Raw genomic sequence first — 27,782 nt, forward strand, 5'->3', positions numbered from 1 at the left:
CATCAAAATTCGATTAAAAATACTATGCAGACGATACAGTTTACGGCGAGCGAAGTAGTGGGTAATAAGCTAGTATTTCTGTATGGACAAATACAGAAGATATAAACGTATGGTCCGTGTGCCAAGTCATCGGCTATAAAATCACGGAACACTCAGTTTTTTGATTTGGTCATGAATCAAAATTCCCTCTTCTCCTCTCATTATATGTAAGATTCCATCATCTGCAGTTTATTTTAGATAGTGTCTTCCTGACTGTGGAATTTCAAATTACTGTATCTTCCTTAAAAATTGCATTTAATAGAACAGTTTCAATGGATTTTTTGCAAAATATGCATTAACTTCACGTGTGTGTGTGTGTGTGTGTGTGTGTGTTTGTGTGTGTGTGTTTGTGTGTGTGTGTTTGTGTGTGTGTGTTTGTGTGTGCGTGCGTGCGTGCGCGCGCGCGCGCGCGCGCGCGCGCGCAAATAACTTTAATATTAGAACCTTCTATAGTATTTAAAATTACATTTTTGAGGTAATTGTCAACTTTTTCAATATTTAATGTTTTCATTTAATTATAGGGAAACTATAGAACAGATTGTTCAGAAATTTGATAAATGTTAGTCTCTAAACACTGTGAGCATGAAAGTAAAATAAAATTACCATCTTGTCATCCAGTCTAAAATCTACGTCACGTATACGGTAATTGCACGCTATGTTGTTTTTTAAATATTAATCGCATTATTACAGAAGTAAACATAGAGATTGTGTAGCTATAAATGAACTGGTTACAAAGTGTGACAAAAGTTAATTATTCATATATGCAGACTGAAGCGACAAGTAAAAATTTTTTTAACAAGGTCAGGATTCAAACCCACGCCTCTTGCTCACTAGGCAGATGCGCCGACCACTTCGCCACCCTGGAGCAGTGGCTTCGCACAACTGCACGGGATACCCAGCATGCCTCCCTCCTGTATCCAGACACTCATTCACGCCTCAGCCCACTTTGTATTCCCCGTAAACTCAAGCAGCAATCCAGCGGCTGTCCAACTGTATGGGAACAGCATCTCAGCATCGAATGGAACTGGGGATTCTGCCTGCAATGCAAGCATAGGTGCAACTACATATTTCCAGAGACGTTTTCGAGCCTCAAACATCTGTGATGAATATATGCAGACTGAAGCGACGACTGAAAGTTTGTACCGAGGCCGGGATTCGAATATGGGTCTCCTGCTTACTTAGGCAGACCCGCCAACCACTACGCCACTCGAGCACAGTGGCTCTGTGTAGCCGGCACGCCAACGCCTCAGCCCACGCGCTGTTCCCCCTAAAGTGAGGACGTCTGCGTAGTGAGCAGGAGGCGTGGGTTTGAATCCCGACGTTGGGAAAAGTTTTCATTCATCTCTTCAGTCTGCATATAGACATCATAGATGTTTAGGCTTGAAAACGTCTCTGGAACCATGTAGTTTCATCTGATAATAGTTAATTACACGCAAACACTGGTCGTATTAATTAATAAAGTGAAATATATGTTAATTGTGTGCGCTAGTTATAAATACAAGGTATTAATGTGAGGCATTTTGTGAGCCATCCGAGTTGAGAGATGAACATATCTTCAACTGTTTGTCTCTGAAGAACAGAACAGAAATCGCATTCGCTTGAGCGACAGGGATCTGCAGGATCGTGGCTGAAGTTTCACGATGTAACGTACAGGTAACAGATTCTCAGGTCATTGTCTAAACCGTAGAAGAGGTGCAACTCTATTGTCGAGATGTATCTAAAACTGTGAAAGTTGTTACTTATTCTTTCTGCGATAAATGTTGTGGAAGCGCCGGCGCTATAATAAATGCATTTAGTGAAGTTGAGAGTAGAGCCGGTCGCGATCCATCAGATTCACGTGGTAGCACCTAATGTGTGTCCGTGGAACAAACGACCGCGGCACCAGGCTGGAGAAACGTAACACTCCGCGACGGTGAGGGGCGCAGAGCGTTTCGCCTCGTGTGGTTCCTGGGCGCTGCAGCTGGTGGGGCGGGGGCGTCGCCACCTGTGGAGTCGAGTGGAGTGGAGTGCCCCACCACCGATGCCGGCTTCAGACCACGCCCAGCAGTATAGTCTCGTAGTTTCTCTGTGTAGCCGAGTGGGCGCTCTAGTAATTTATCTTTCTTGTAAATTTTGGCTTTTGCGCCAGGGCCATACAGCCATCACTCGGTGCTTTAGCAATTTTCTAAATGATTGGAGAATGACCCATGATTAAATCTCATGCAAATTATGGAGCTTATAAACTTTCTATTAGCGTTAATTGTGTAGACTCAGGATTACGAGGGAATGTTTGGCTGAATTTGTTCATAATATTTCACTTGACTGCTTATTGATGATTCGCATTGGCGTCTTGCTCTTTGCATGTGATGGCCGTAACAACATGTTTCTGAGTAGGCTGGTTTGAGCAGTGGTCTTCACTAAGTCATCGACCTGTTTCACTATATTTAATGTTAGCGCTTATCTAGATCCACATCAATTTTATCCTCTTTTCGACATATTGTTTTCGTTGCCGGTTTTCATAATGTCCTATACCCAGTGAATTAGTTATCTTGAGAAGCGTAGGTGTTTGCGTTAATTGGAGTAGGTTTCATTGCACCCTGGACTCGCATTTTGGAGGACGACGGTTCAATTCCGCGTCCGGCCACCCTGATTTAGGTTTTCCGTGATTTCCCTAAATCGCTCCAGACAAATGCCGGGATGGTTCCTTTGAAAGGGCACGGCCGACTTCCTTCCCCGTCCTTCCCTAATCCGTTGTTTGGTCTCCCCCGAAACAACCCAACCCCAACCCCCAGGTTTCAATATATTCCTTACTGTGAGGCTCTGCAAGTAATATGAAGTGGAAGTATAGCTGTGGGTTCGGCAGAGGATCCAGCAGTCTCAATGAAAACGGAAATCAGTTCCTCGTTACCTGTGCCGGATATAGCCGGCCGAAGTGGCCGTGCGGTTAAAGGCGTTGCAGTCTGGAACCACAAGACCGCTACGGTCGCAGGTTCGAATCCTGCCTCGGGCATGGATCTTTGTGATGTCCTTAGGTTAGTTAGGTTTAACTAGTTCTAAGTTCTAGGGGACTAATGACCTCAGCAGTTGAGTCCCATAGTGCTCAGAGCCATTTGAACCATTTTGAACCTGTGCCGGATACAGGAAATCGCAACCCACTCTATTTCCCGTGGTTGTTGGTTGGTTAATTTCATCTTCCATGAACCAGTTTTACGATATGGAACGAATTATTTTACATACATATCTCAAACTAATTTTTAAGTGTGGCTGTATGCTAAACATTATAAGGTTCTATTTTAAACACAAAAGTATTCAGATGTGAGTTAGTAATTCCTACCTATCACCTTTTACACAGTAGTATAAATTCTTCTACGTTATAAAAGGACGTTCGAGACGTCAGTATATATGTCCAAAAATTCCGGAAAATTATCAGGAATGCAGGTTTCACTAATTGCTTCTCTCCGGCGAATGTTTTGGTTGAATGCAGAGAACATCTGCTGCTGAAATTATACTTGTAATCGGAACTGAGATATGATCACGTTCTTCGGAACAGTGGAAATTGTCTTTACATCTGCAAAGCTTGTACATAATTCTACTTGTTGGGTGGTATTGTTTATCTGTCTATTTTATCTATTAAACAGTATTCCGAAATTCTGCGTCACTGGGTGGTCAGTTGCTGGTAGACGTTTCAGGAGGAATATGTCTCTCATTAACAGCCATCGTATGCCATCTGGCATCTCTGCCGCTCCCGCTAATAATCCATTTGTCGGTGTGGACGCATAGCCCCTATACGAGTCCTGATGCAACTGAATTGGATTTTTTTCAATTTTGTTTTTCTGTTTCCGGAACAAGCTGCTGTAGAGCATTTTGGATCTTATTAGACTGCTTACATTGACAACAGAATATTGTGATCCGCGCTCCACCATGCTACCGTAACGGAGCGCGCCACATTGGTACCAGGTACAAGCGTCCCCGCTACGAGATATGCTATATGCCCCGTCCCTGCAGCGCGTGAGTCCTTCGACGCTTCTAGCAATTTAGTTTGACTGTTTGGTGGGAGGAGCTAATTTCTCGCGTGTCAGTTTAGCATCCTTGCCGGACTCCGACATCCAGATCGAGATGGACGCACCAATTGTGGCCGTCCAGAGTTACTTGGCTGGACGACCGCACCGTGGGGTATGGGGAGGACCTTGGCGTCAACTGGCGAGGAGACGCTTTGGCGGCGTAAGACGGTAGCTTAGTTAGCACGTTTCGCTAGTACAGTTGTGTCCACGTTTTCGAAGCTTTTCTGTCGTCGAGGTTCCTATAGCACACAATTATTCCCTCTCTGGTTTTACTCCGGTTGTGGTTTTCCCGTACGCTGATGACGGTTTTCGGTTTACATTTTTTCGATTACTCTCTGTTTCTCTTATTGGATATGTATACGGTTTCTGCCGTCGACAGCTCGCAGTTTTCCCTGGCAGTACCACGCTGGTGTAGGCTAGGGCAGCGCTAAAATTAGTCCCCGTGGATTCCTTCGCCTGCCTAAGTTACCAGGTTTCCACCGAGCACGTCGCTCTACCCACTACCCTCCTCGTTTCTAGGCTACGTATCGTCAGCGTATCGAAGCGCCTGACCAGGTCTCGGCAGCTCGGCCACCTCCACCAGAGTAGTCTGTCTGTCTGTCTACTAAAGTGCGCGTCATTTATGACGGCCGCCGAGTTTAGGTTCGTTCTGCGCATCTGACGTCACAAAACACAGTCAGCCAATGAACGGAGAACGACGTTGCCAGAGCTCTACTGCAGTAAAGAGCACGGACGAGTGTCTTCAGTTTTAGAAACGTTCAGTCATAAATAAACTAAACGAAAGCAATGTCTTGATAGCAGAATTTCTTTTATATAAACTTTAGAAAGTATTCTTTGTACCAATTGCTTCATATTCTATTAATTAATTAAACCAAACAAGCAATAAGCCTCCTAATTCAGGCGATAACAAGGAAAGGTGTTTGTATCATTCTGACTAACCGCTTTTTCGCAATAAAGAACAGCGGTAATTGTTTATTTCCTATTGTACTTCGACGAAACGTGAGTAATTCATAGTCATAGCAACAGGGTTCGTCGGTATTTTGCGTCCTAGTTTAAAGTCCTCCAGGAACTATATTAAATCATGAGCTGCGTTAGCGTAATGGTTAAAGTGTTGCCGACATGGTAGCTCAGCGTGTTCGGTCAGAGAGCTGGTTGGCCTCTGTAATAAAAAAACTGAGTGGAAGGATCAATGAACGAAATTGAACGAATGTCATGTGACGTCCGCAACGATCAACAACGAACAAAATGAAAAAAAAAAAGTGTTTGGCTGCTAAGGGAAAGGTTCTAAGTTCAAACCTTGTGCTGTGCTTAATATTTTCTTTATTTAAAAACAATGTCGAAGTGTCTTGCTTCATGAAGTTTATTCGTTTCAATGTAATTTTTTGAAATTTCTAGTGGCAACTGAAATCAACCATACGGAAAGTATACGCTATGAACTTTTACCTTTGCAAACTCTTCAAAATTTCATGCAGTGGTTTAGTACATTTGATGCTGTACAATAACTGCGTTGAACATCGAAACAAAATTAAGTCATTTATGGGCGGAAGGTATCAGTCAAGAAGATGTGTGAAAATCAAATTTTTGGGCCAAATAGTTTTTGTGAAATCGAATGATAAGTGTGTCAAAGCAGTCGGAACACCACGTGTCTGCACAGGCGTGCAGTGCAGTGATGGCAAAATCGCGCACAGCGCGGATTGCGGGGAGCACGTCTCTGTAGCAGCGAAAGGGTTAATGCGGCCGTGGTGGCTTTACTTCATAAACTGCGCGCTCCCCCCCCTAAACGTAAGTCTGCGGCGCGTGCAACTGGCAACGCAGCAATCTCCCGCGTCTGGGCGGGCATGAGCGAACCGCCAAGATAAAAAAATTGAACTATAGTGTCGGCGCCCGAGTGACAGTGTGGGGGCGGCGCTGTTGCAGGCGTGGTGAACCGCGGCGACTCGTTCCGGAGGCGGCGCTCGCGCAGCAACAGCCTCGTGCCGCCCCCGTCGCCGTCGCCGGACGGCCAGAGCTCCGCCGCCGAGGCCGCCGCCGCCGTGGCCGCCGCCGCAGCCGCCCCCGCCGCCTCCGAGCGCGGGCCGCCGCCGGCCGTGTGCACGTACCGCGTCGCCATCCTGGGCGCGCAGGGCGTCGGCAAGTCGGCGCTCATCTCGCAGTTCATGACCTCCGAGTGCATCAACGCCTACGACAGGCAACGCGGTGAGTTACACCTACAGCTCGCATCCAATCTCGCCGCCACTGTGCAGTCGCACGCTGCTGAGCCGGATCGTCACGACCGCATAGAGACGAGACTACGGGCCGCAGACGCCGAAATCCACTGACGTAACGTCTTCTAAAAACTCGGGTAGTTTTGATTCGGTGCCTGCGAACGAGTGTTTCGGAAACGGCGAAGCTGGTCGGTTTCTGACGTGCTGCTGCAAACTGGATGGAGACCATAATTTTAATTAATTATTGTGTTTATACTGGTTGCTGGTGAAGAGGAAATTTAGTTATTAGTATTTTATTAATGATATCAATCATAAGCAGCCATATCACAGTCGATTAAGAAAGTTATAATTAAGCTTTACTTGCTTAACCAGAATCGGACGATGACTTTACTTGTCCGCAGTCTCGATGATTCGAAGCGATCTGCAATCCTGTGTAAATAAAATGTCTCGGTTTTCTTGCGTTGCGTAGTCAGTCGGGAAACCTCAGATCAATTGGAAAGTTAGCTTTGTTCGAGTTAAATCATCCGATGAAATAATGGAGCGCTTGGATCTAATAATTGCAGGTTCGTTTGCAATTCATCGGAAGTTCCCTTCTGATTATCAACGAAAAGACACCTCCGTGCAAATTTCCAATCGGAGAATACATATATAATACACACCTTTGATGTAAATGCTCAGTATATATTTCCTTGAGTAGCATACAATATATTTTCAATCTCTTTCTTCCAGTAATCTCGATAGAAAAATTACAACTATTCAATGCGGCTATTCGGCACGGAGAAAATTCTAGAAGTCCTCTCAACACACACCAGAGAGAATTTTACAAAGAGTAATTATGCGCTCATGGAATAGTAATAGTATTGTACTACTTTACGCATCGATTCTGCAGGTATATAGATGGTCAAGTAGGAAACGTAATTCATTTATAGAATTGTGCATGGACAATTAGTAGAATATAAAGAGATATTACAAGACTATTAAACCGTGACTCGGCGACGATATGTTGGACGTCCGTAGCTTGTTAAACAGGCTATTTCAGGAGCTTAGCGACAAACTTTGAGGGATGACAGATCAAACAAAGACGATCAATTTTTGTTGAGAAACACGCGCATTCTGGTCCCCCGTTGCTGAGGTACGGCCAAGCTCCGCAGCTCCTAGTGACGTTATTCTGTAGAGTCGTGCCGGTCCTGTCACTCGGCTTGTTTTGTTGTAATATTGTCTTTTAATTTGTTTTAAGTTACAATTATTACCTTTTTATGTAAATATTTTGTGTAGAGTTTTTTCCCTTATTACTAACAGATTTGAAATTGTGTGCCAACACATTAAGTATCAGATAGTTGTGTTCCGGTTTACCACTGTGGCCAGGTGCTGTGTGCTGTCTGACTTGCCTGCAGCCGTCTTGCAGGCACCTTGCGGTACCGTCACTTGTCTAACAGCATCTTTTAGGCTGGCTGTTGTGTTCTTGCGTCTACCCACAAACCAATTTACATCTCTTCAACCCTGTACTTTTTGTTTCACACTTTTAATGTTTGAATAGAAAACGTTTCACTGTATTACGAAAAAATTATTCTTAATGTATGCAGAAAATTACGATCTTAAACTATAATTTTGTAGTAATTGTAAACTTCGTGTAATATGGTGTCCATAATCCACCAGTCGGATGTCTTAGTGACCCCCTCCCGGACCGGACGATTTTAGAGTGTAATGACTTCTCCTTCTTTCTTCTTTCGCTTACACCTAAGTCCCACAGCGATCGCAGGGTCGGCGTGGTTACAACGGATTTGGCAATGTTGTTTCTAGGGGCGGCCGGATGTCCTTCCTGCCGCCACCCCGTACCCCAGGGACGGAATCAGTGTACCCCAACTGTCTGCGTGTCGTGTAAATCGTGATATAGTCGAAAGTGTTTCAGATGTCTGCGACTCGCGTAACTGAGGCGGAACGTGTGGACCAGCCCGGTATTCACCTAGCGGGATGTGGAAAACCCCCTAAAAACCACTTCCAGGGTGGTCTCCACTTCGGCTGTCGTCGTTAATCCGCCGGACGGATTCGATCCGGGGCCGGCGCGCCTACCCGAGTCCAGGAAGCAGCGCGTTAGCGCTCTCGGCTACCATAGCGGGTTCTTTAGAGTGTTATGACTATTCTGTTCTATTAACTGTCCATTTTACAGTCTTTATCAGGATTAATTACAGTTCCTTCACACCAGGCGTTGTAGTAGTTCTTCCGTGTGTGCTCCTTCTCGAAGCACACTCCATTGTGAAGTTTGCCTTGCAGAATGAGCACATGTAGAGTGTTTCCTTCATCAACTTTTGTGCGCTGCAGGGCTTGGAAGAGTATATCTTGGTCCCTGAGCCAACAATTAGCTCCAGTTTGTTTTTCCTCATACCCCATGATAATATTTGAGGATGATCCTCTTTAGATGTTCGAGATGTCTGAAGTCATCGCCTTCCCCTCCATCATCCCCTTGATTATTCACTTCTGGCTGCTGAGTTCATTCCCTGTATCTGGCGGCCTGCAACAGGAACGACTTGTACTTCTCCTTATTTTTAGGGTTCTGTGTTCTACAATTATGAAGGCATTGAACAGGACAAAAATGATCAACCAGAGGACTACCTTTGTGTTCCATATGACAGTTTCTTTTCAGGATTAGGTACTGCGACCAATACTAGTCTGGTCTATCTACACCCTTCATGTATTTATTGCACTGAAGGATATAGTCAGGCTTCTTCACGACACCTCGCTTGCTTTCTACACTCTTCATCGTAGGTGGATATGCAGTGCTAACAATTTACAACACCTGCTTGCCCTTCCAACCTTGTATAACCACATCTCCCTTCCGGCAGTATACGCCTTCCGTTCTCTTGGGATTCTTTTCAACGGTCCAAAACTAAGGTTGAGCAAGGAGGTTATCTACAGTTGTCACATTGTTGTAGTAGTTGTCCTGATAGACATGAGGCCAGATGTCTAACTGTTGTGTCAATACAGAAATAATGGTTTCATCTAGTCTTTTCCCTTCCCCACTACGTATTTCCAAGTTACGAAAATATCAGCTAATTCATCTCCAAAACAGCAAGCTGCATCCTCTGACATATTACATGCATAATCGGGAACAATTATAAAGCCTGGTTGGCTTTCGAAAGATTCCAAATGGATTGTCTTTAGTATACCCATTGCTTGTATCGACTGCACGTAAACATCTACCTCACCATCAATACAAGCACCACTGTCACACACCAAACACGTGGCTGTTCCCGCCGTTTAGGTGACGTACAGAGCCCAAACTCACTGCCACAATCACTACTATTATCACTGTTGTCATCCTCCGTATCACTTTGTACATCCTGTAATGAATGCGCATAAAAATCATGATACATTTCGTCTTCGCGTAAAGGACGTTGTCTGTGGCGCGCCATCTTGTGCGTTGGGTTCTGGCTCGTGAGATCACCTCTGTGCTCGTGCCGATGTGACGGCTATCATGATCGTGTAGGGGTTCAAACATAGCTACACTAACATCTACACTCCTGCTACTTCGTGCCTTGTCAGCAGACAGTTCAAACGTTACCCAGCAGAGAGGTCAACAGGGCGTAAAGCAGGAAATCGGAGCCGCCGCTAGCTACGGAGACCTCAGGGGGCCGTCATCAGTGTATTAAAACATTGTCTGTTATATTCGAGCCAATCCATATCGAACATTCTGTCCTTTTATATAGATAACAGACGAAAAGGAAATAGCGAATAAATAAATATCTTCAGAGACGTGCATTTTGCTAGTCTTGAATTCAGGTTTTATCGCTGTTAATACTCAGAGTTTGATTCTGACGATGAAGTGACAGTATCTGTGTTGCGACGAGGCGAGGGTAAATGGAAGAGCAGATATTACCTACGAAAATCGGTTTCCTAGCAGAAGATACGCACACAACAGTACTTTCGTTGCAATTCATGGACGCTTATGGGAAACGGGGAGGTTGTGTCCTCACCACGTTGGCGGTGGCGAACGCTACGTGGTGGGTGAAGTCATTCGTAGAGTCAGCAAAGAACCTTCAAGCAGCGGCGCAACACGTCACGTATCTATTTATACAGCAGTTCAGGAGCACGTAGTTCATCCTACACCCTACCATCTTGGAGGACCAGCTGATTACTCACATCGTATGCAGTTTATGCAGTGTATCTTACTCCAAAGAGTGAATGATGTTTCCATCAACACACCTGTTTTATTTACTGATTAGGCCACCTTCTGACGTGGCAGGTATTTTAACAGCAGTAACAGCCACATCTGGGACTGTGAGAACCTGCTCGCGGTTGCTGTTGCGAAGGTTCGCCGTCAACGTATGGACGGGAATTGTGGATAATCACCTTGCAGGGCCTGTAATACTGGCACTTGGCTTAAGTGGAGCATCTTACTTACAGTTCGTGCAGACCACACTTCCGGAACTGCTGGACAGTCCACTGCATGCTGTGCGCAGAGGCCTCTGCGTCCAGCAGGGCGGAGCAGCAGCACACTTAGAGTTGTTGCGCGACTGCCGCTGACTGTCGGTTTTGGCGAAAATTTGGTAGGAGGAGGACCCGCTGTGTGACCGGCGCGCTCGCCTGACTAGACGCACCTTCATTACTTCCTCTGGGGGCGTGTAAAGGAAGGATGTGGTTTCCGTTACTCCAATTGCCATTAAACCTGATTGTGTGGCCCAAATCACTGATGCATTCTGTACTGTCTGCCACCGGGTTCCCCTAAATGGCAGGCAGCACCGCATAACAGCCACGCTTTGAGGGGAAACAAACCAACAGCCAAACAGGCGAAGACATCAGGTAAACACGCCGAAGATTCCAGTCGATTAATAGGAACCTTTCCTTGCAGAGGTCGCCGCGACATCTCCGGCCACGGATTCCTACGCCGGGTTTCTATTGGCTCCAGCTCACTATATAGGCCCGGCCGGTCGAAGGCAGACCAGTCTTCGTCCGCTGCTAATGGCAACCGCTCCGAGAAGATACCACCGAAGCCGCTGTACTGCACCGCCGATCGAAGTACCAGCCGACCGAGAGGAACCACATCTCCGGCTAGATCGACGGACGTCTACATCTATTGTACAGCCAGCTATTGTATTGTAGAAGAAGTTACGTTCAATAAACTGTTGAAGAATACAACAGTGGTTGCCATTAGCAGTGGACGAAGACTGGTCTGCCTTCGACCGGCCGGGCCTATATAGTGAGCTGGAGCCAATAGAAACCCGGCGTAGGAATCCGTGGCTGGAGATGGCGCGGCGACCTCTGCAAGGAAAAGTTCCTATTAATCGACTGGAATCTTCGGCGTGTTTGCCTGATGTCTTCGCCTGTTTGGTTGTTGGTTTGTTTCCCTCATAGCGCGGCTGTTATGCGGTGCTGCCTGCCATTTAGGGGAACCCGATGGCAGACAATACACATTCGACCATGTCCGACAGAATTCAGACTTGTTCTGCTCAGCTGTACGTGCATTGATACGAAGGTCTGCAGCACGTACTGAGGCACAGCTGGACTGTTTGAACCGTTATATAAATTACTGTCAGAGTACGCGTAATAATAAGAAAGGGTAATCTTTGTGCAATGGTATTTACTATTATAACCTTAAGTATGGTGCAGATAGCCGTGCCGTAGTTGCAACCACAACGGAGGGGTATCTGTTGAGAGGCCAGAGAAACGTGTGGTTCCTGAAGAGAGGCAGCAGCCTTTTCAGTAGTTGCAGGGGCAACAGTCTGGATGATAGACTTATCTGGCTTTGTAACACTAACCAAAACGGCCTTCCTGTGCTGGTGCTGCGAACCGCTGAAAGCAAGGGGAAGCTGCAGCCGTGATTTTTCCAAAGAGATTGCAACTCTACTGTGCGATTAAGTTTTGCTTTTTGTGCAGCGAAATAACTGATAATGGTCGAAGCTGAGATGACGAAAAATGTAGACTTTCAATGGCAAGTAAGGGGTTTCTGAAGAAGAGCAATTTGTTAACATCTAATATAGATTTAAGTGTTAGGAAGCCTTTCCTTCAAGTATTTGTATGAAGTGTAGCCGTGTATAGAAGTGAAATGTGGACGATAAACACGGTGTAGGCACGTATGGAAGTGACGCACGGACGATAAGAAGAGAACAGAAGCTATTGAAATATGGTGCTACAGAAAAAAAAATGTTGAAGATTAGATGAGCAGATCACGTAACTAATGAGGTGGTACTCAATAGCGTTAGAGAAGAAAGAAATTTGTGGCACAACCTGAGTACAAGAAGGGATCCGTTTAGAGGAGACATTCTGAGACACCAAGCGATCACCAATTTAGTATTGGAGGATAGTGTATAAGGGTAGGGGGGGCGGGAATCGTACAGGGAGACCAAGAGAAAAATACAGTTATCAGGTTCAGAACGATGTAAGCAGCAGTAGTTATTCGGAGATAAAGAGGCTTGCATAGGATAGAGTAATATGGAGAGCTGCACCAAACAAGGTGGTTGGTTGGCTGGTTGACTGGGGGGAGGGGACCAAACGGCGACGTCATCGGTCTCTTAGGATTAGGGATGGATGGGGAAAGAAGTCGGCCGTGTCCTTTCAAAAGAACCATGCCGGCATTTGGCTCAAGCGATTTATGGAAATCACGGAAAACCTATATCAGGATGGCGAGATGCTGGTTTGAACCGACGTCGTCCCGAATGGGAACCAAAGAAGTCTTCGAACTAAATACTACAACAACAACAACAACAACAACAACAACAATCTTAAGGACGCATTTAAGACTGTATATCCATTAATAAAAAATGTCATCCTTGTGTGACCTATGAGTAATCGAAGTTTGCTGGTATGGTCCTGTAATACCCCACTGAGTGTAGTCCGTGGAGGTTTTTCCTCTCTGCAAAGCAATTAGGACACCAGTAGATGAAGGAAAGGTGCGGGCCGCTCGGCCGGCTGACTGACGCTCCTCGCAGCACTGGGTCGACGGTCGCGTCCAGACGCGCGCCCAACCTGGAGAACGGCTGCACGTCGCCACGGACCGTCAGAGATGTTTCTGACTAACATAAACCCGTCAAATAAATGCAAGACTTCGTAATTTCGGTTACATTTAATTCATTTCCACAGCCGATTTACAGCTACTATCAGATCTATGAGAGCAAAATAGAAATGAAAGTTAGTATATCAAAATTTGTAAAATATGAACATGATTGTATTACATTTGAGGAAGATAATTATTAATTTACGAAGGCAGCGACAATGGTTGCAGTTCGTGGCAAGAGGCAGGAACACGCAAAGCACCCACACAACTGTGCAGTGCGGCCGTTCCAACGGAACACACGTCGTGGTCTGGGCTGAGCTGAGCAGGCCCGCCCACCGATCAGCAGCGTCTTTGTGACTCTGCACTCCTCCCCACTGTCACTCGGCATGGACTTCAGTTTCGCGGATGGCAATGCGCGACGGCAGCAAACAGCACAGTTGGAGGGGCTCTTGGAACGAGAGGGTGTTGGTCGAGCGGACGGGCAGGCCAGTCCGCTCACCCACGTGGGGGCTGCGTGGGGGCAGGGGGGCGCGGGGGGGGGGGGGGGGCGGGCGGGCGTACTGCAGCATACACTGACGAACGTGCAGCGGGTGTCAGCCGCGCCGTCCCACAGCAGCAGCTCCTTGCCACTCCTGTAGCCAGCGCGATCACACATCGTGGCAAAGTTACTCTTCTTCTTAAGTTTTGCACACCTCTATGTTTGACTTGTTACTATACATTCACGTAGATTGCAAGTGTGCCAGGGATAATGTGTACCTTATGTGGTTAGCGAATTGTGATACAGATGGAAACTGTTTACCAAATTTAAGGATACACCACATAAAATTGTAAGTACCATATATATGTTTAACTTCTTACCATAGGTAGAAAATTTCTTTGTATGTCGCATTTTCTCGCTTACTGGACGAAAAGAAAATAAATAAATAAAAAAGGAAGAAGGAACGTAGTGAACAGATGAAGGTATACTGGAAGAAACAAAAGAACAAAGAACGAAGAATTGAAATTGGTTCAAATGGTGGTTCAAATGGCTCTGAGCACTATGGGACTCAACTGCCGAGGTCATTAGTCCCCTAGAACTTAGAACTAGTTAAACCTAACTAACCTAATGACATCACAAACATCCATGCCCGAGGCAGGATTCGAACCTGCGACCGTAGCGGTCTCGCGGTTCCAGACTGCAGCGCCTTTAACCGCACGGCCACTTCGGCCGGCTTGAAATTGGTATGTGGTCCTCAAATTCGCAACAAAAGAGAGAGAGAGAGAGAGAGAGAGAGAGAGAGAGAGAGAGAGAGAGAGAGAGAGAGAGAGAGATATTGTGAGCTAACCGTCTCGTCCTTTCGCAGAAGAAACATGTGACTTACTTCAAAATCTACTGGATCACGGAACCAAAGGCTTACAAATACATTTTGCAAGTACTCTTAAATACTACGTTAAACTGACTTACAAATAAACAAAATATTCATTGTCTCATGTAAATATTGACTTCACTCCAGCGTATCTTCTTATTCCCACTAATAGACAACTTATCACTAAAAAAACGACATAAAAAATACCAGAGCTCCATGCGCTAATAGAAAGCACTGATGCTCAAATCGTTAAAGGCGCTGAAAGCTGGCTAAAGCCGGATATGGCTCAGCCGAAATTTTTGCGAAGAATATAACGGTATTCCGAAAGGATTGCTGTTAGAAGTAGTTTATCCTGTCGCGGAATTGAAGTACGTACTTCCTCTGCGTCAGTATGGGCAGAGGTCATTGTTGGCAACCGAAATAAAATAATTGGATCCTTTTACCGACCTCCCATTTCAGATGATGCAGTTGCTGAAAGGTTCGAAGAAAACTTGTGTTTAATTTCAAACACTAACCCGACTCATACGATTATAGTTATCCTCGATATGTTGGCGAAAATACATGTTCAGTTCCGGAGGTACGCGTAAAACATCATACGAAATTGTGCTAAACGCATTCTCTGAAAATTAGTTCATGAGCCCACGCGAATACTAAACGATCCTGAAAACACACTTCACCTCTTAGCAACAAGTAATACTGAGTTAATAACGAGCAGCAAAACTGATAAAGGGATTAGTCAACACATCGTTGTCGTAGCGAGATTGAATGTTGTAACGCCCAAATCCTCCAAAAATAAACGAAAAAGATACCTATTCAAAAAAAGCAGATAAAAATTCACCTGACGCCTTCCTTAGAAACAAACTCCACTCTTTCCAAATTTAATACTATCAGTGTATCCCAAAGAAAGCAGGTGTTGACAGATGTGAAAATTACCGAACTATCAGTTTAATAAGCCACAGCTGCAAAATACTAACACGAATTCTTTACAGAAGAATGGAAAAACTAGTAGAAGCCGACCTCGGGGAAGATCAGTTTGGATTCCGTAGAAATACTGGAACACGTGAGGCAATACTGACCTTACGACTTATCTTAGAAGAAAGATTAAGGAAAGGCAAACCTACGTTTCTAGCATTTGTAGACTTACAGAAAGCTTTTGACAATGTTGAATGGAATACTCTCTTTCAAATTCTAAAGGTGGCAGGGGTAAAATACAGGGAGCGAAAGGCTATTTACAATTTGTACAGAAACCAGATGGCAGTTATGAAGGTCGAGGGGTATGAAAGGGAAGCAGTGGTTGGGAAGGGAGTGAGACAGGGTTGTAGCCTCTCCCCGATGGTATTCAATCTGTATATTGAGCAAGCAGTAAAGGAAACAAACAAAAATACGGAGTAGGTATTAAAGTCCACGGAGAAGAAATAAAAACGTTGAGGTTCGCCGATGACATTGTAATTCTGTCAGAGACAACAAAGGACTTAGGAGAGCAGTTGAATGGAATGGACAGCGTCTTGAAAGGAGGATATAAAATGAACATCAACAAAAGCAAAACGAGGATAATGGAATGTAGTCGAATTAAATCGAGTGATACTGAGGGAATTAGATTAGAAAATGAGACACTTAACGTAGTAAAGGAGTTTTGCTATTTGGGGAGCAAAATAACTGATGATGGTCGGAGTAGAGAGGATATAAAATGTACACTAGCAATTGCAAGGAAAGCATTTCTGAAGAAGAGAAATTTGTTAACATCGAGTATAGATTTTGTTGTGACAGTGCCACGACATTCAAAAGTGCCGCTACGTTAGTACGCGAACACGGCGATAGAGGCGCTCCGCAGCTCGGCCGAGCGCGGGAGCGCCACCTGGTTATGAACGGCGCCGGCCGCATGTCACGGCCCGGCAGTCGAGTGACAGATACGGAGTTAGTAACATGTAACCCGCGAGTGTTTCTACTTTTGTATCTCCACGCACTTTATTGGTGATTAAAGGTTATAACACTTTTTGGCGACGAGGTCGGATATTTTTTTTTTCCCCTGCGTTGTGGACTTGTGTGTTCGTGTCGGGGCAGACATGGAACAGCTTATGCAAGCGCTTATTGAACAACACACACAGCTGACGGCTGCTATTCAGGCGCAACAAACACAGCTGACGGCTGCTATTCAGGCGTTGTCGACGTCGCTTACTCATCGTCTGTCTTCCTCTTCTCCGCCTCCGTTTCCTCCTTATGACGAGGCCGCTGAAGACTGGGAGGATTATGAGAAGCGTTTGCGGCAACACTTCTTGGCTTTCGGTGTTGTCGACGCTCCTATGTGTAAGTCGTTATTTCTATCTTGGATTTCCCCACGGATCTATCAGCTGTTATCTCAGTTATCCCCTCTGCGGGAACCTGCCTCTCTGTCCTTCCAAGAAATGTGTGACTTATTGTCTAACTATTACCGAAAAAACACCCACGTCGTTGCCGCCCGCGTGGCTTTCTACCGGTGCCGTAAACAGCCCCATCAATCTTACCGGGCTTGGGCGGCGGAACTACACGGTCAGGGTCGGAAAGGTCAGTTTGTCACGGACACTCATCATGAGTCTTACGCTGATTCCATGGTTCGGGACGCTATTTTACGGCTTGCTCCTGATAAAGAAGTTCGGCAACGTGCCTTACAATTGCCAAACCCGTCGTTGTCGGAAGTTCTCAGCATCGCTCAATCGTTTGAAGTGTCTCACGCTGCTGGTGCGCAAATAGACGCGTGGTGTGATGTAGGCGCTGTACACACCACTTTCGACGCAGACAATGTGCCTGTTTCACAGGAAAACGACGATGTGGCGGCGGTGCACTCGCGTCAACAACGTCGCGTTGGGCCGCCACGCTCGCAGCGAAAACAGCAACCACAGAAGCAGGCTCGTTCCGCCCTTCCTTCTTGTCCACGTTGTTTCGTACAGCATGACAGAGCCGCGTGTCCAAAACGTTGGGCCACGTGTAATTCATGTAGGAAAAAAGGCCACATTGCTTCTGTGTGTCAGTCCCTAAAGTTCCTGTCGACGAGGACGAGGCATCGGACATGGATGTTAACTGTGTGCTTTCTCAAACGAATAAGTTGTTTGTTACTGTTCGTGTTCTGGATAAAGACATTCGCATGCAAGTGGACACTGGCTCTGCAGTAACTCTCATTAATTCTCGCACGTATTTGGAGTTAGGCTCCCCTTCCTTGTCTCCAGTTACGCGAAATCTACGAACTTATAATAAGCAGAAAATTCCTATCGTTGGCCAGTTTGATGCTTCCACTGCCTACAAGTCTGTTGTTCGGCCCCTCACGTTTTATGTGGTGGATCATGCGGGCACTGAAAACCTGTTCGGTTATGATGCTTTCCAGTTGTTCGGGTTTTCCATTGATGATGATGTGCACCTCATATCTGAGGACATTCCGTATCAACAGCTGGATGGCTTGTGTTCTGAATTCTCGTCCGTGTTCTCTGCGGGTCTGGGTCGGGCCAAGGATTTTGAAGCCCACATTACTCTTAAACCTACGGCTCGCCCTAAGTTTTTCCGGGCACGCCCTATTCCGATGGCGTTGCGTGCGCCTGTCAAAGCTGAGATAGACAGGTTAACAGCTTCGGGGATTCTCCTTCCTGTTACCTCCAGCGAATGGGCATCGCCCGTCGTGGTGGTTTCTAAACCAAACGGGAGTCTGCGATTGTGTGGTGATTTTAAAGCCACTGTCAATGCTCAAAGCCTCATTGACACTTATCCTCTTCCCCGTCCTGAGGAGTTATTTACCAAGCTCGCTGGGGACCAGTTCTTTTCCAAACTTGACTTATCGGAGGCGTACCATCAGTTGCCGCTGGATGCATCTTCCAAGGAATTTCTCGTCATCAACACTCCTTGTGGGTTGTATCAGTACCAGCGGTTACCATTTGGCGTCGCTAGCGCGCCGGCCATTTTTCAGCGGTTTTTGGAACAGCTCACGGCTTCCGTTCCCGGCTGCATCAACTACCTGGATGACATTGTTGTCACGGGGGCCTCCACTGAGGAGCACCTTCGCAATTTGCGTTCACTGTTTCGGGTTCTCCATTCAGCAGGGTTGAAGTGCAATCTGGACAAGTCTCAGTTCTTCCAACCCTCCATTGTGTATCTTGGTTTCCACTTGTCCCGTGAGGGTATACGTCCTCTACGACAGCACGTTGCGGCCATTACCGCTCTACCCCGGCCGTCTACGGTCAAAGAACTTCAGGCGTTTCTAGGCAAGGTTGCTTATTATCACAAATTCATTCCCTCCGCGGCGGCGGTGGCTCATCCTCTGCATCAGCTGTTACGCAAAAACGTTCCTTTCTGTTGGTCCGCCGAGTGTGAGCAGGCTTTTGTCCGCCTGAAGGCTCATTTGCAGTCGGCGCCTTGTCTTGCCACATTCCGTCCGGGTCAGCACTTGGTTCTGGCGACTGACGCGTCACAGTATGGCCTAGGGGCTGTTCTCGCCCATCGGTATGAGGATGGGTCGGAACGACCCATCGCCTACGCTTCCAAGACCCTCAACGATGCCCAACGGCGTTACTCTCAAATGGAAAAGGAGGCGCTCGCTATCGTTTATGCTCTGAAAAAGTTCAGCGTTTTTTTGTATGGTTCTAAGTTTCACCTCATCACCGACCACAAGCCGCTGGTCTCTCTGTTCAGCCCCTCGGCGTCGCTTCCGGATAAGGCAGCTCACCGCCTGCAACGGTGGGCCTTATACTTGTCTCGTTTTCACTATGAGATTCACTATCGCCCCACGGCCCAGCACGCCAACGCTGACGCGTTGTCGCGTTTGCCGATGGGCCCCGACCCGGTTTTCGATCGCGATGAACTCCTCTGTTTCCACATTGATGAGGAACAACGTCGTGCGGTCGAGGGTTTTCCACTTACAGGTTCGCAGGTCGCGTCAGCTACTGCGCGGGATCCGGTCCTGCGTCAGGTGATTGGTTTTGTTCAGCGGGGTTGGCCGGACAGGACCAAGGGCCGGGCGTCGGATCCCCTTCGCAACTACCATGCCTTGCGCCTTCGTCTGTCTGTTCGTGAGGGTGTTGTTCTTCTGGCCACGGATGGCGCATCTCCACGGGTTGTGGTGCCCGCCTCTCTTCGCAAAGCTGTTCTCAAACTATTGCATGAGGGCCATTGGGGGATTTCTCGGACTAAGTCCCTGGCCCGCAGGCACGTTTATTGGCCCGGTATCGATTCGGACATCGCCCACATGGTCGCTGCGTGTGCTCAGTGTGTTCAACAACTGGCTGCGCCTCGTACTCTGCCCTCTCCGTGGCCTGATCCGGCGCAGCCGTGGGAACGGGTGCACGCTGACTTTGCCGGCCCCTTCCTCTGCACTTATTGGCTTCTGTTGATTGACGCCTTCTCGAAGTTTCCGTTTGTTGTTCGCTGTCCGTCGCCCACCACTGCGGCGACGACGCTGGCTTTGTCAAAAATCTTTGCGCTAGAAGGTCTTCCATCCACGATTGTCACGGACAATGGCCCTCAGTTCTCTTCGCAGGCCTTCCGTGATTTTTGTACTGGACAAGGGATTCATCATGTTACAGCACCGCCCTTCCATCCGCAATCGAATGGGGAGGTCGAGCGCCTTGTCCGCACTTTCAAAAGCCAAATGAAAAAATTCCTTAGTGATTTTTCCACAGATGACGCTCTGTTGCAATTTCTGAGTTCTTATCGCTTCACGCCTCTGGGTGATCGCAGCCCTGCTGAACTCTTGCATGGCCGCCAACCGCGCACCCTACTGCATCTGCTTCACCCTGTCAGGCCTTGTACTGTGTCCCCTAGTGCGGGAAAATACCCGGTGGGCGCCGACGTGTGGGCACGGGGGTATGGATCTCGCCCTAAATCGATTCCAGGGGTGGTCCAGGCTCTTCGCGGCCGCCGGCTTTGTGAAATACGTACGGACGACGGCATGGTTGTTCGCCATTACGACCAGATGCGCCCACGAGTGGTGGCCACGCCGGTACCACCGCCCCTTCTTTCGTCTCCACCAGTCCGAGAAGCCAGTCCTGTCGCTGCTGCCGATCTTCCGGGCGTGTTGTTGCCGCCGCCGTCGCTACCGCTTCCGAGTACGCCGGAACCGGCCCCAGTCGCGACGCCGCCTTCTCCGGGACCCATCTCGCTGGAGCACACCCCCAGGTCCACGACACCTATGGATGCTGCTCCGGAGTTTTCACCCATCATCTCGTCCAGGAGGCACGTTCCACGCGCCAGCTTCCGTCCTGGACATTTTCGACCATACTCTCGTGTTTCTCCGCGGGATCTTCTCGGGACCTCCCAAGAGGCCATGGATGTCTCCGCACTGTCCGTGTCTCCACGAAAGTGAGCGTTTTTTTTTCAAGGGGGGAAAAGTGTTGTGACAGTGCCACGACATTCAAAAGTGCCGCTACGTTAGTACGCGAACACGGCGATAGAGGCGCTCCGCAGCTCGGCCGAGCGCGGGAGCGCCACCTGGTTATGAACGGCGCCGGCCGCATGTCACGGCCCGGCAGTCGAGTGACAGATACGGAGTTAGTAACATGTAACCCGCGAGTGTTTCTACTTTTGTATCTCCACGCACTTTATTAGTGATTAAAGGTTATAACAGATTTAAGTGTCAGGAAGTCATTTCTGAAAGTATTTGTATGGAGTGTAGGCATGTATGGAAGTGAAACATGGACGATAACTAGTTTGGACAGGAAGAGAATAGAAGCTTTCGAAATGTGGTGCTACAGAAGAATGCTGAAGAATAGATGGGTAGATCACATAACTAATGAGGAAGTATTGAATAGGATTGGGGAGAAGAGAAGTTTGTGGCACAACTTGACCAGAAGAAGGGATCGGTTGGTAGGACTGTTCTGAGACATCGAGGGATCACCAATTTAGTATTGGAGGGCAGCGTGGAGGGTAAAACTCGTAGAGGGAGACCAAGAGATGAATACACTAAGCAGATTCAGAAGGATGTAGGCTGCAGCAGGTACTGGGAGATGAAGAAGCTTGCACAGGATAGAGTATCATGGAGAGCTGCATCAAACCAGTCTCAGGACTGAAGACCACAACAACAACAACTGATTACTTACAGTGATTCGAGTTTTTGGCGGACATATACGTTTCGCCTCATCTGGTCACATGCTGGAGGTTGAACTAAAACTTAGATTATGGAACATATGCACATTTTCATGTTCGCTCTTTTTTCTTCTGTCACTAGCTGTAGACATTTTACCGAAAACACTGATTTGAAGTCATAACTACAGTGTGTTCACCTCATGTCCCTTCCTGTTTGGTTTGTTTATGTGCATGTTGCCAATCTAGAGAATTATATGCTGAAAATTGTTTGTTTATTTCTGTCCTCATATCTTTATGTGTGTGTGGCTAGCCAGTGATAGTTATAGAAAGCTGAAAGAGAATGCAGTAGTTGTCAGAGAGTGGTTGAAAGATTTGATGTTCAGCTGATTTCAGTTCTGGTTTAAATGTTTCGTGGAGAAGTGCATGGAATAGTAAATTCACTGCTTACATTAATCGATAAAATAGCAGAATAGCATTTCAACAGATGATTATTATCAGAATACTATCACCCAACCCCTTTGTCCTCACTCTTTGACGCCTCATAATATGTCCTGTCAACTTACCCCTTTTGTAGTCAAAGTTGTGCCGTAATTTCCTCTTCCTGCTCTAATTCCGTTCCTCTTCTTTAGTTACACGATCCTCATATCTAATCTTCAGCATTCTTATTGATCACTACGTTTTGAAAGCGTCCATTGTCTTCTTGACAGAACTGTTCATAGCCCACGTTTCACTTACATACAAGGCTGCACTCCACACAAATACCTTTGTAAAATTGTACCCAATCATTAGAATTTATATTCGATGTGAACAAAGTTTCTTTTTCAGAACACTTTTGTTGCTATTCACAGTCTTCATTTTATATCCTCTCTACTTCTGCCTTCTCAATTACTGCTTCCCTTGCAAGTCATTAAAGTCTTAGAAATGCAGTTTGGTTTCTGTACAAGTTGTAGATAATCTTGTGGCCCTATGTTTTAGAGCTTCAAAGAATGTTTTAATTAAAATTGTCAATCTTTCTCTAAACATGCAAAAGCTATAAACACAGTTTCGCAGTTCTTCAGTGGGTCTACTTAACTAAGTGGTAGGATCAGTATTGCCTTGCGTGTTCAGACATTTCACAGGAATCTAACATTGTGCTTATGTTAGTTTGTACAACCCCTCCCCCTCTCCTCTCTACATATTCCTTCCACTTTCTAGCCTTCTCTTATTTGCTTAGTTCTGGCTTGCCAGATGAGTCCTTGGCGGTTGCTTCTCCTTTGAGCAAAGTTTTCTTTGCTCTTTCTCATTTTCATTCCCTTGTTTTCCAAGTGCAAAATCGCGTTGCAATTTTGGACTTTCTGTCAACGTCATGTTTAGACATTTCTATTTCCCATGGTCTACTTTATTTGCTGCTTTTTTATATATTTCCCTCGTGTCAAATTTAATATATCACGTTTTATCTAACGATTTCTACTGTACCTTCTTCCCGTTCACATACTCTGCTGCATTCACCACTTTTTCTCTCAAAGATATCCATTCGTATTCTAGCGGATTCCTTTCTCTGCTTCAGTCAGTTGTTGCATTACGGTAACTATAAGATTATCGAAAAACTGTGGGTCGTGACTTATTCAAGTTCCATTTCCTTAATTTGCTACCGTTTACTGTCTCTTTAGTTGTAAACCGCAGCTCGTAACCAATAAATTATTGTAGGTTTGCGTCTGCACCAGGAAATATCTTATAATTTAAAATCTGGTTTCGAAAACTTTGTTCCAAGTATGTATTATTCTTTCATGATTCTTAAGCAAGGTGCTGGCGATGATTACATTGTGCTCTGTGCTAAATTCTATCAGGTGGCTTCCACTTTCATCCCTTCCCCCAAGCCTTTGTGTTTTTAGTGTTTTCCTGTACCTGCTACCGTATCACACTTTAAATTTTTGTCTCGCTTAACTATCTGAATAATCTCTTTTATTGTACATTGTTTCAATGTGTAAGGAGATAGTGAACAATCATGAACGGTAGTCATGAAATCAGTTTATGTTTAAATGAGAAAACATGAATAATGAAATACGTAAAAGAGTACATTGTACAGAAAATGAAAAATTTGTATGTCTTCACCCAACTTCGTCTTTCCTTCATGTAGGTATAAGATATAGTTATTCAAACACACCGTTCGTTTCGGTGGGCCCCACCCCGTACTTCAGTGGCTGTTCGTCATTGGCTACCGCTAGCGTCTGCCGCTTCCAGATGGGAACGCCAATTCCGCGAGCCGCCGCGTCAAAGCGGAAAACGCTTGCCGCTGCTGTTGCCGCACGACGCGCTGCCGCGCTCTAGTGGGAACCGGCCTTTAGCTGGCAGGCGAGATGGCGCCGCAGAGCGATCGCCGGCAAATGAACTCCGCCTCTTAACAGTGTTTGGCCAGCCTCTCAGGCGAGTGTTTGCCGAAGCAGACTCAGACCGGGCCCACAGTATCGGCGGAGAGCCGCCTGCGTTTCCTCGGGAAGTTCCTTCCGGAAAACGAGCCCACGGCACGCGCCGCCCCCGGCCAGGCCCTCGGTACGAACTATTTCAGGGCGGCTCCAGTGCGCTGCGAGGGAACGACTCCGTTTCCGCCAATGGGTACGGATCGACCTCGGCGCGGATGGCATTCAGATACGACACACAGCGGCGACTGTTTGTCGTGATGCGTCAGACGAGGAACACTGAATCTGATCGCCCAGTGTGACTTACAGGTTCTCTATCTAACAGGTTATAAGGGCAAAAAAAAACCATTTTTGGTATTTCCTATACACTGAAGAGCCAAAGAAACTGCCTAATGTCGTGTAGTGCCACCGGGAGCATGCAGAAGTGCCGCAAAACGACGTGGCATGGACTCGACTAATGTCTGAATCAGTGCTGGAGGGAACTGAGCATGAATCCTGCACGGCTGTCCATAAATCCTTAAGGGGTGAATATCTCTTCTGAACAGCACGTTGCATGGCATCTCACATATGCCCAATAACCTTGATATCTGGAGAGGTTAGCTGGCAGCGGAACTGTTCAAACTCAGAAGAGTATTCCTGGAGTAACTCCGTAGCAATTCTGAACGTATGGGCTGTCGCATTGTCCTGCTGGAATTGCCCAAGTCCGTCGGAATGCACACTGGACATGAATGGATGCAGGTGATCAGAAAGAATGGTGGCGTACGTGTTACCTGTCAGAGTCGTATCTAGACGTATCAGGGGGCACGTAGCACTCCATTGCACACATTACAGAGCCTCCACCAGCTTGGACAGTGCCCTGCTGACATACATGGTCCATGGATTTATGAGGTTGGCTCCATAGCCGTACACGTCCATCTGCTCGATACAATTTGAAAAGATACTCGTCCGACTAGGCACCATGTTTCCAGTCATCAAGAAGTCGGTATTGACGGGCCCCGGCGAGGCGTAAGGCAGTGTGTCGTGCAGTCATAAAGGGTGCACGAATGAGCCTTTGGCTCCGAAAGCCCATACCGTTGATGTTTCGTTGAACGGTTCGCACGCTGACACTTTTTGACGGTCCAGTATTGAGATCTGCAGAAATTTGCGAAAAGGTTGTACTTCTGTCACGTTAAACGATTCTCTTCAGTCGTCGTTAGTCCCGTTCTACCACGTACATGATGTGTCCCTTCGCTCGTCCGCGGAGTATAACTCCAGGTTCAAACTCAGTTAAATATTGACAAACCAACCATTGTAGCAGCAGTAACCGATCTAACAACTGCTCCAGACACTTGTCTTATATAGGCGTCGCCAACCGCAGCGCCGTATTCTGGCTGTTTACATATTTCTGTATTTCAGTATTCCAATTTCTTTGATGCTTCAGTGTACGAAAGAAATTTAATTTTCGGTATTTCATAAAATTACCAACTCAATTAGAAAATTTAAAGCGCTGTTATAATCTGGCCATTAAGATGTGTTCTGGCAGAAGCGGGGATCGAACCCGGGACAGCCGCGTGGCCGGCAGCGGCGCCGGATTTCGCGTTTGAGGTTCGACTCAGTAGGTGAGCTGTGTACTCGCCTCGATGCAGCGTAATGGACGCCGCTCAAATAGCCACAGCTGTATTCGTCCAGCATTTGAGAATAGGAGCGTACAGCGCCTTCCGTCGAACATTACACACAATTTCGAACCTTTACGAAACTTTCTCTCTAGCATCCCCCACAAAGTAATGAAAGGAAAAAGATTTACCGCTGTTCGTTGACAAAAACGTCAGCATCACGCACGGTGTTTAAGGGTCCGTATCTCAGGCGCTGAAATCGAAACCATTATAGGATCACATTGTCGTCTGTCAGTCTGTCCGCCTCTTAAAAATCCTTCGCCTCAGGAACGATAGATGTCTCGAGCTGAAATTTTTATGACTTATTAAGGTCCACGGCCCATTGTCGAGGTAAAAAATTGAAGCGTCTAAGTCAATGCAGTCAAAGGATGCGGCCATTTGATAACCGCAAACTCGCTCATCAAAACCAAGAGAGCAATTCCCACTGATATAAAATAATAGTTTTCACAGTACTAATAAAGCCAAATTTAATATGAAAGTAAATCATACGATAAAAATATTTTTTTGTCATTCGTCATCCGATTTCAAACTTGAAATTGAAGCATTCCCGAAAGCCTTGGAATTCCTGGGACGGATACTTTGTCAGTATCAATGTCTATAACAGGCAAAAATCGCAGTATCCTCGATTCCGAGAATGTATGGACTCCCTATATACTTCTGTACGGAGTCCTCACTGCGAGAGTTCTACTCGCACCTGGCCAATTTTTCTCTTAGTTCCTTACTGCTAACTCTACTACCAACACAAATTTTAGACACTACCCACATATTCCACTTAATGGACCGGTAAAATTGTAGTCTATCATTGTACGACACATGGCGTTATAAACATTGAGATACGCGAAGAACTAGCTTTTCTTGAAACGAACTGCAAATTACCCAGACTATATTCATCCAGTGTTTGCACTTAGCGACTTCCAACAAACTTTAAATATGATTTCAAACCTTTCCTAAACTTTTCATTTGTCTATCAGTGAATAATCCGATGCTAATAAAACGTACATATTTGGGGTTTTGCGTGTCCAACTATAACTGTTTTACATCCTTAACGCCAAATATTTAACATCTTACCTCATTTGCAAAGAATTCAGACGTTTGAAACTGTTTTATATGCGGGATTTTGAGTCTTAAAGAATGGGGTTGCTGGTATGGAAGAAGAGGAAGGTAGAGTTTCATGTCGAAAGATTGCCTTACAGTTACCTCATTTCGTTTTCAGAACGGGGAAATTAAGCTGTATTTTATTTATTTGTGGGAGAATATACTCTCGTGATAAATAGGAATGGCATGTGTGTACATGTGTATCCCTGGGTACGAGGGTTGGAATTTAAATAGTGGCAACTATTTATTCACAACCGATTTATGTATATTGTGAATAGAAACGGTCCACCGACACTCCCCTGCGGCACACCTGAAATCACTCTTACTTCGGAAGACTTCTCTCCGTTGAGAATGACATGCTGCTTTCTGTTATCTAGGAACTCTTCAATCCAATCACACAATTGGTGTGATAGACCGTATGCTCTTACTTTGTTCATTAAACGACTGTGGGAAACTGCATCGAATGCCTTGCGGAAGTCAAGAAGCACGGCATCTACCTCGGAACTCGTGTTTATGGTCCTCTGAGTCTCGTGGACGAATAGCGCGAGCTGGGTTTCACACGATCGTCTTTTTCGAAATCCATGTTGATTCCTACAGAGTAGATTTGTAGTCTCCATAAAAGTTATTATAATCGAACATAATACGTGTTCCAAAATTCTACAACTGATCGACGTTAGAGATATAGGTCTATAGTTCTGCACATCTGTTCGACGTCCCTTCTTGAAAACGGGAATGACCTGTGCCCTTTTCCAATCCTTCGGAACGCTACGCTCTTCTAGAGACCTACGGTACACCGCTGCAAGAAGGGGGGCAAGTTTCTTCGCGTACTCTGTGTAAAATCGAACTGATAGTCCATCAGGTCCAGCGGCCCTTCCTCTTTTTTAGTTGTGTCTCTATCCCTCTGTCGTCTATTTCGATATCTACCAATTTGTCATCTGTGCGACAGAGAAGGAACTACAGTGCAGTCTTCCTATGTGAAACAGC

General features: G+C 46.3%; 1 protein-coding gene across 1 annotated transcript in view; it reads left to right on the forward strand.

The window, feature by feature from the left end:
* Positions 1 to 6,133: 6,133 nt before the first annotated feature.
* LOC124605858 (GTP-binding protein GEM-like) overlaps positions 6,134 to 27,782 on the forward strand; it is a 408,817-nt gene continuing 387,168 nt past the window's right edge. Inside the window, exon 1 of the mRNA XM_047137793.1 lies at positions 6,134 to 6,275. Within this exon, the coding sequence (XP_046993749.1) occupies positions 6,236 to 6,275 (40 nt within the window). The 5' untranslated portion in view covers positions 6,134 to 6,235. The remainder of the gene's footprint in view (positions 6,276 to 27,782) is intronic.

This window comes from Schistocerca americana, chromosome 3 (genome assembly GCF_021461395.2).
Source record: "Schistocerca americana isolate TAMUIC-IGC-003095 chromosome 3, iqSchAmer2.1, whole genome shotgun sequence".
Lineage (NCBI taxonomy): Eukaryota > Metazoa > Arthropoda > Insecta > Orthoptera > Acrididae > Schistocerca > Schistocerca americana.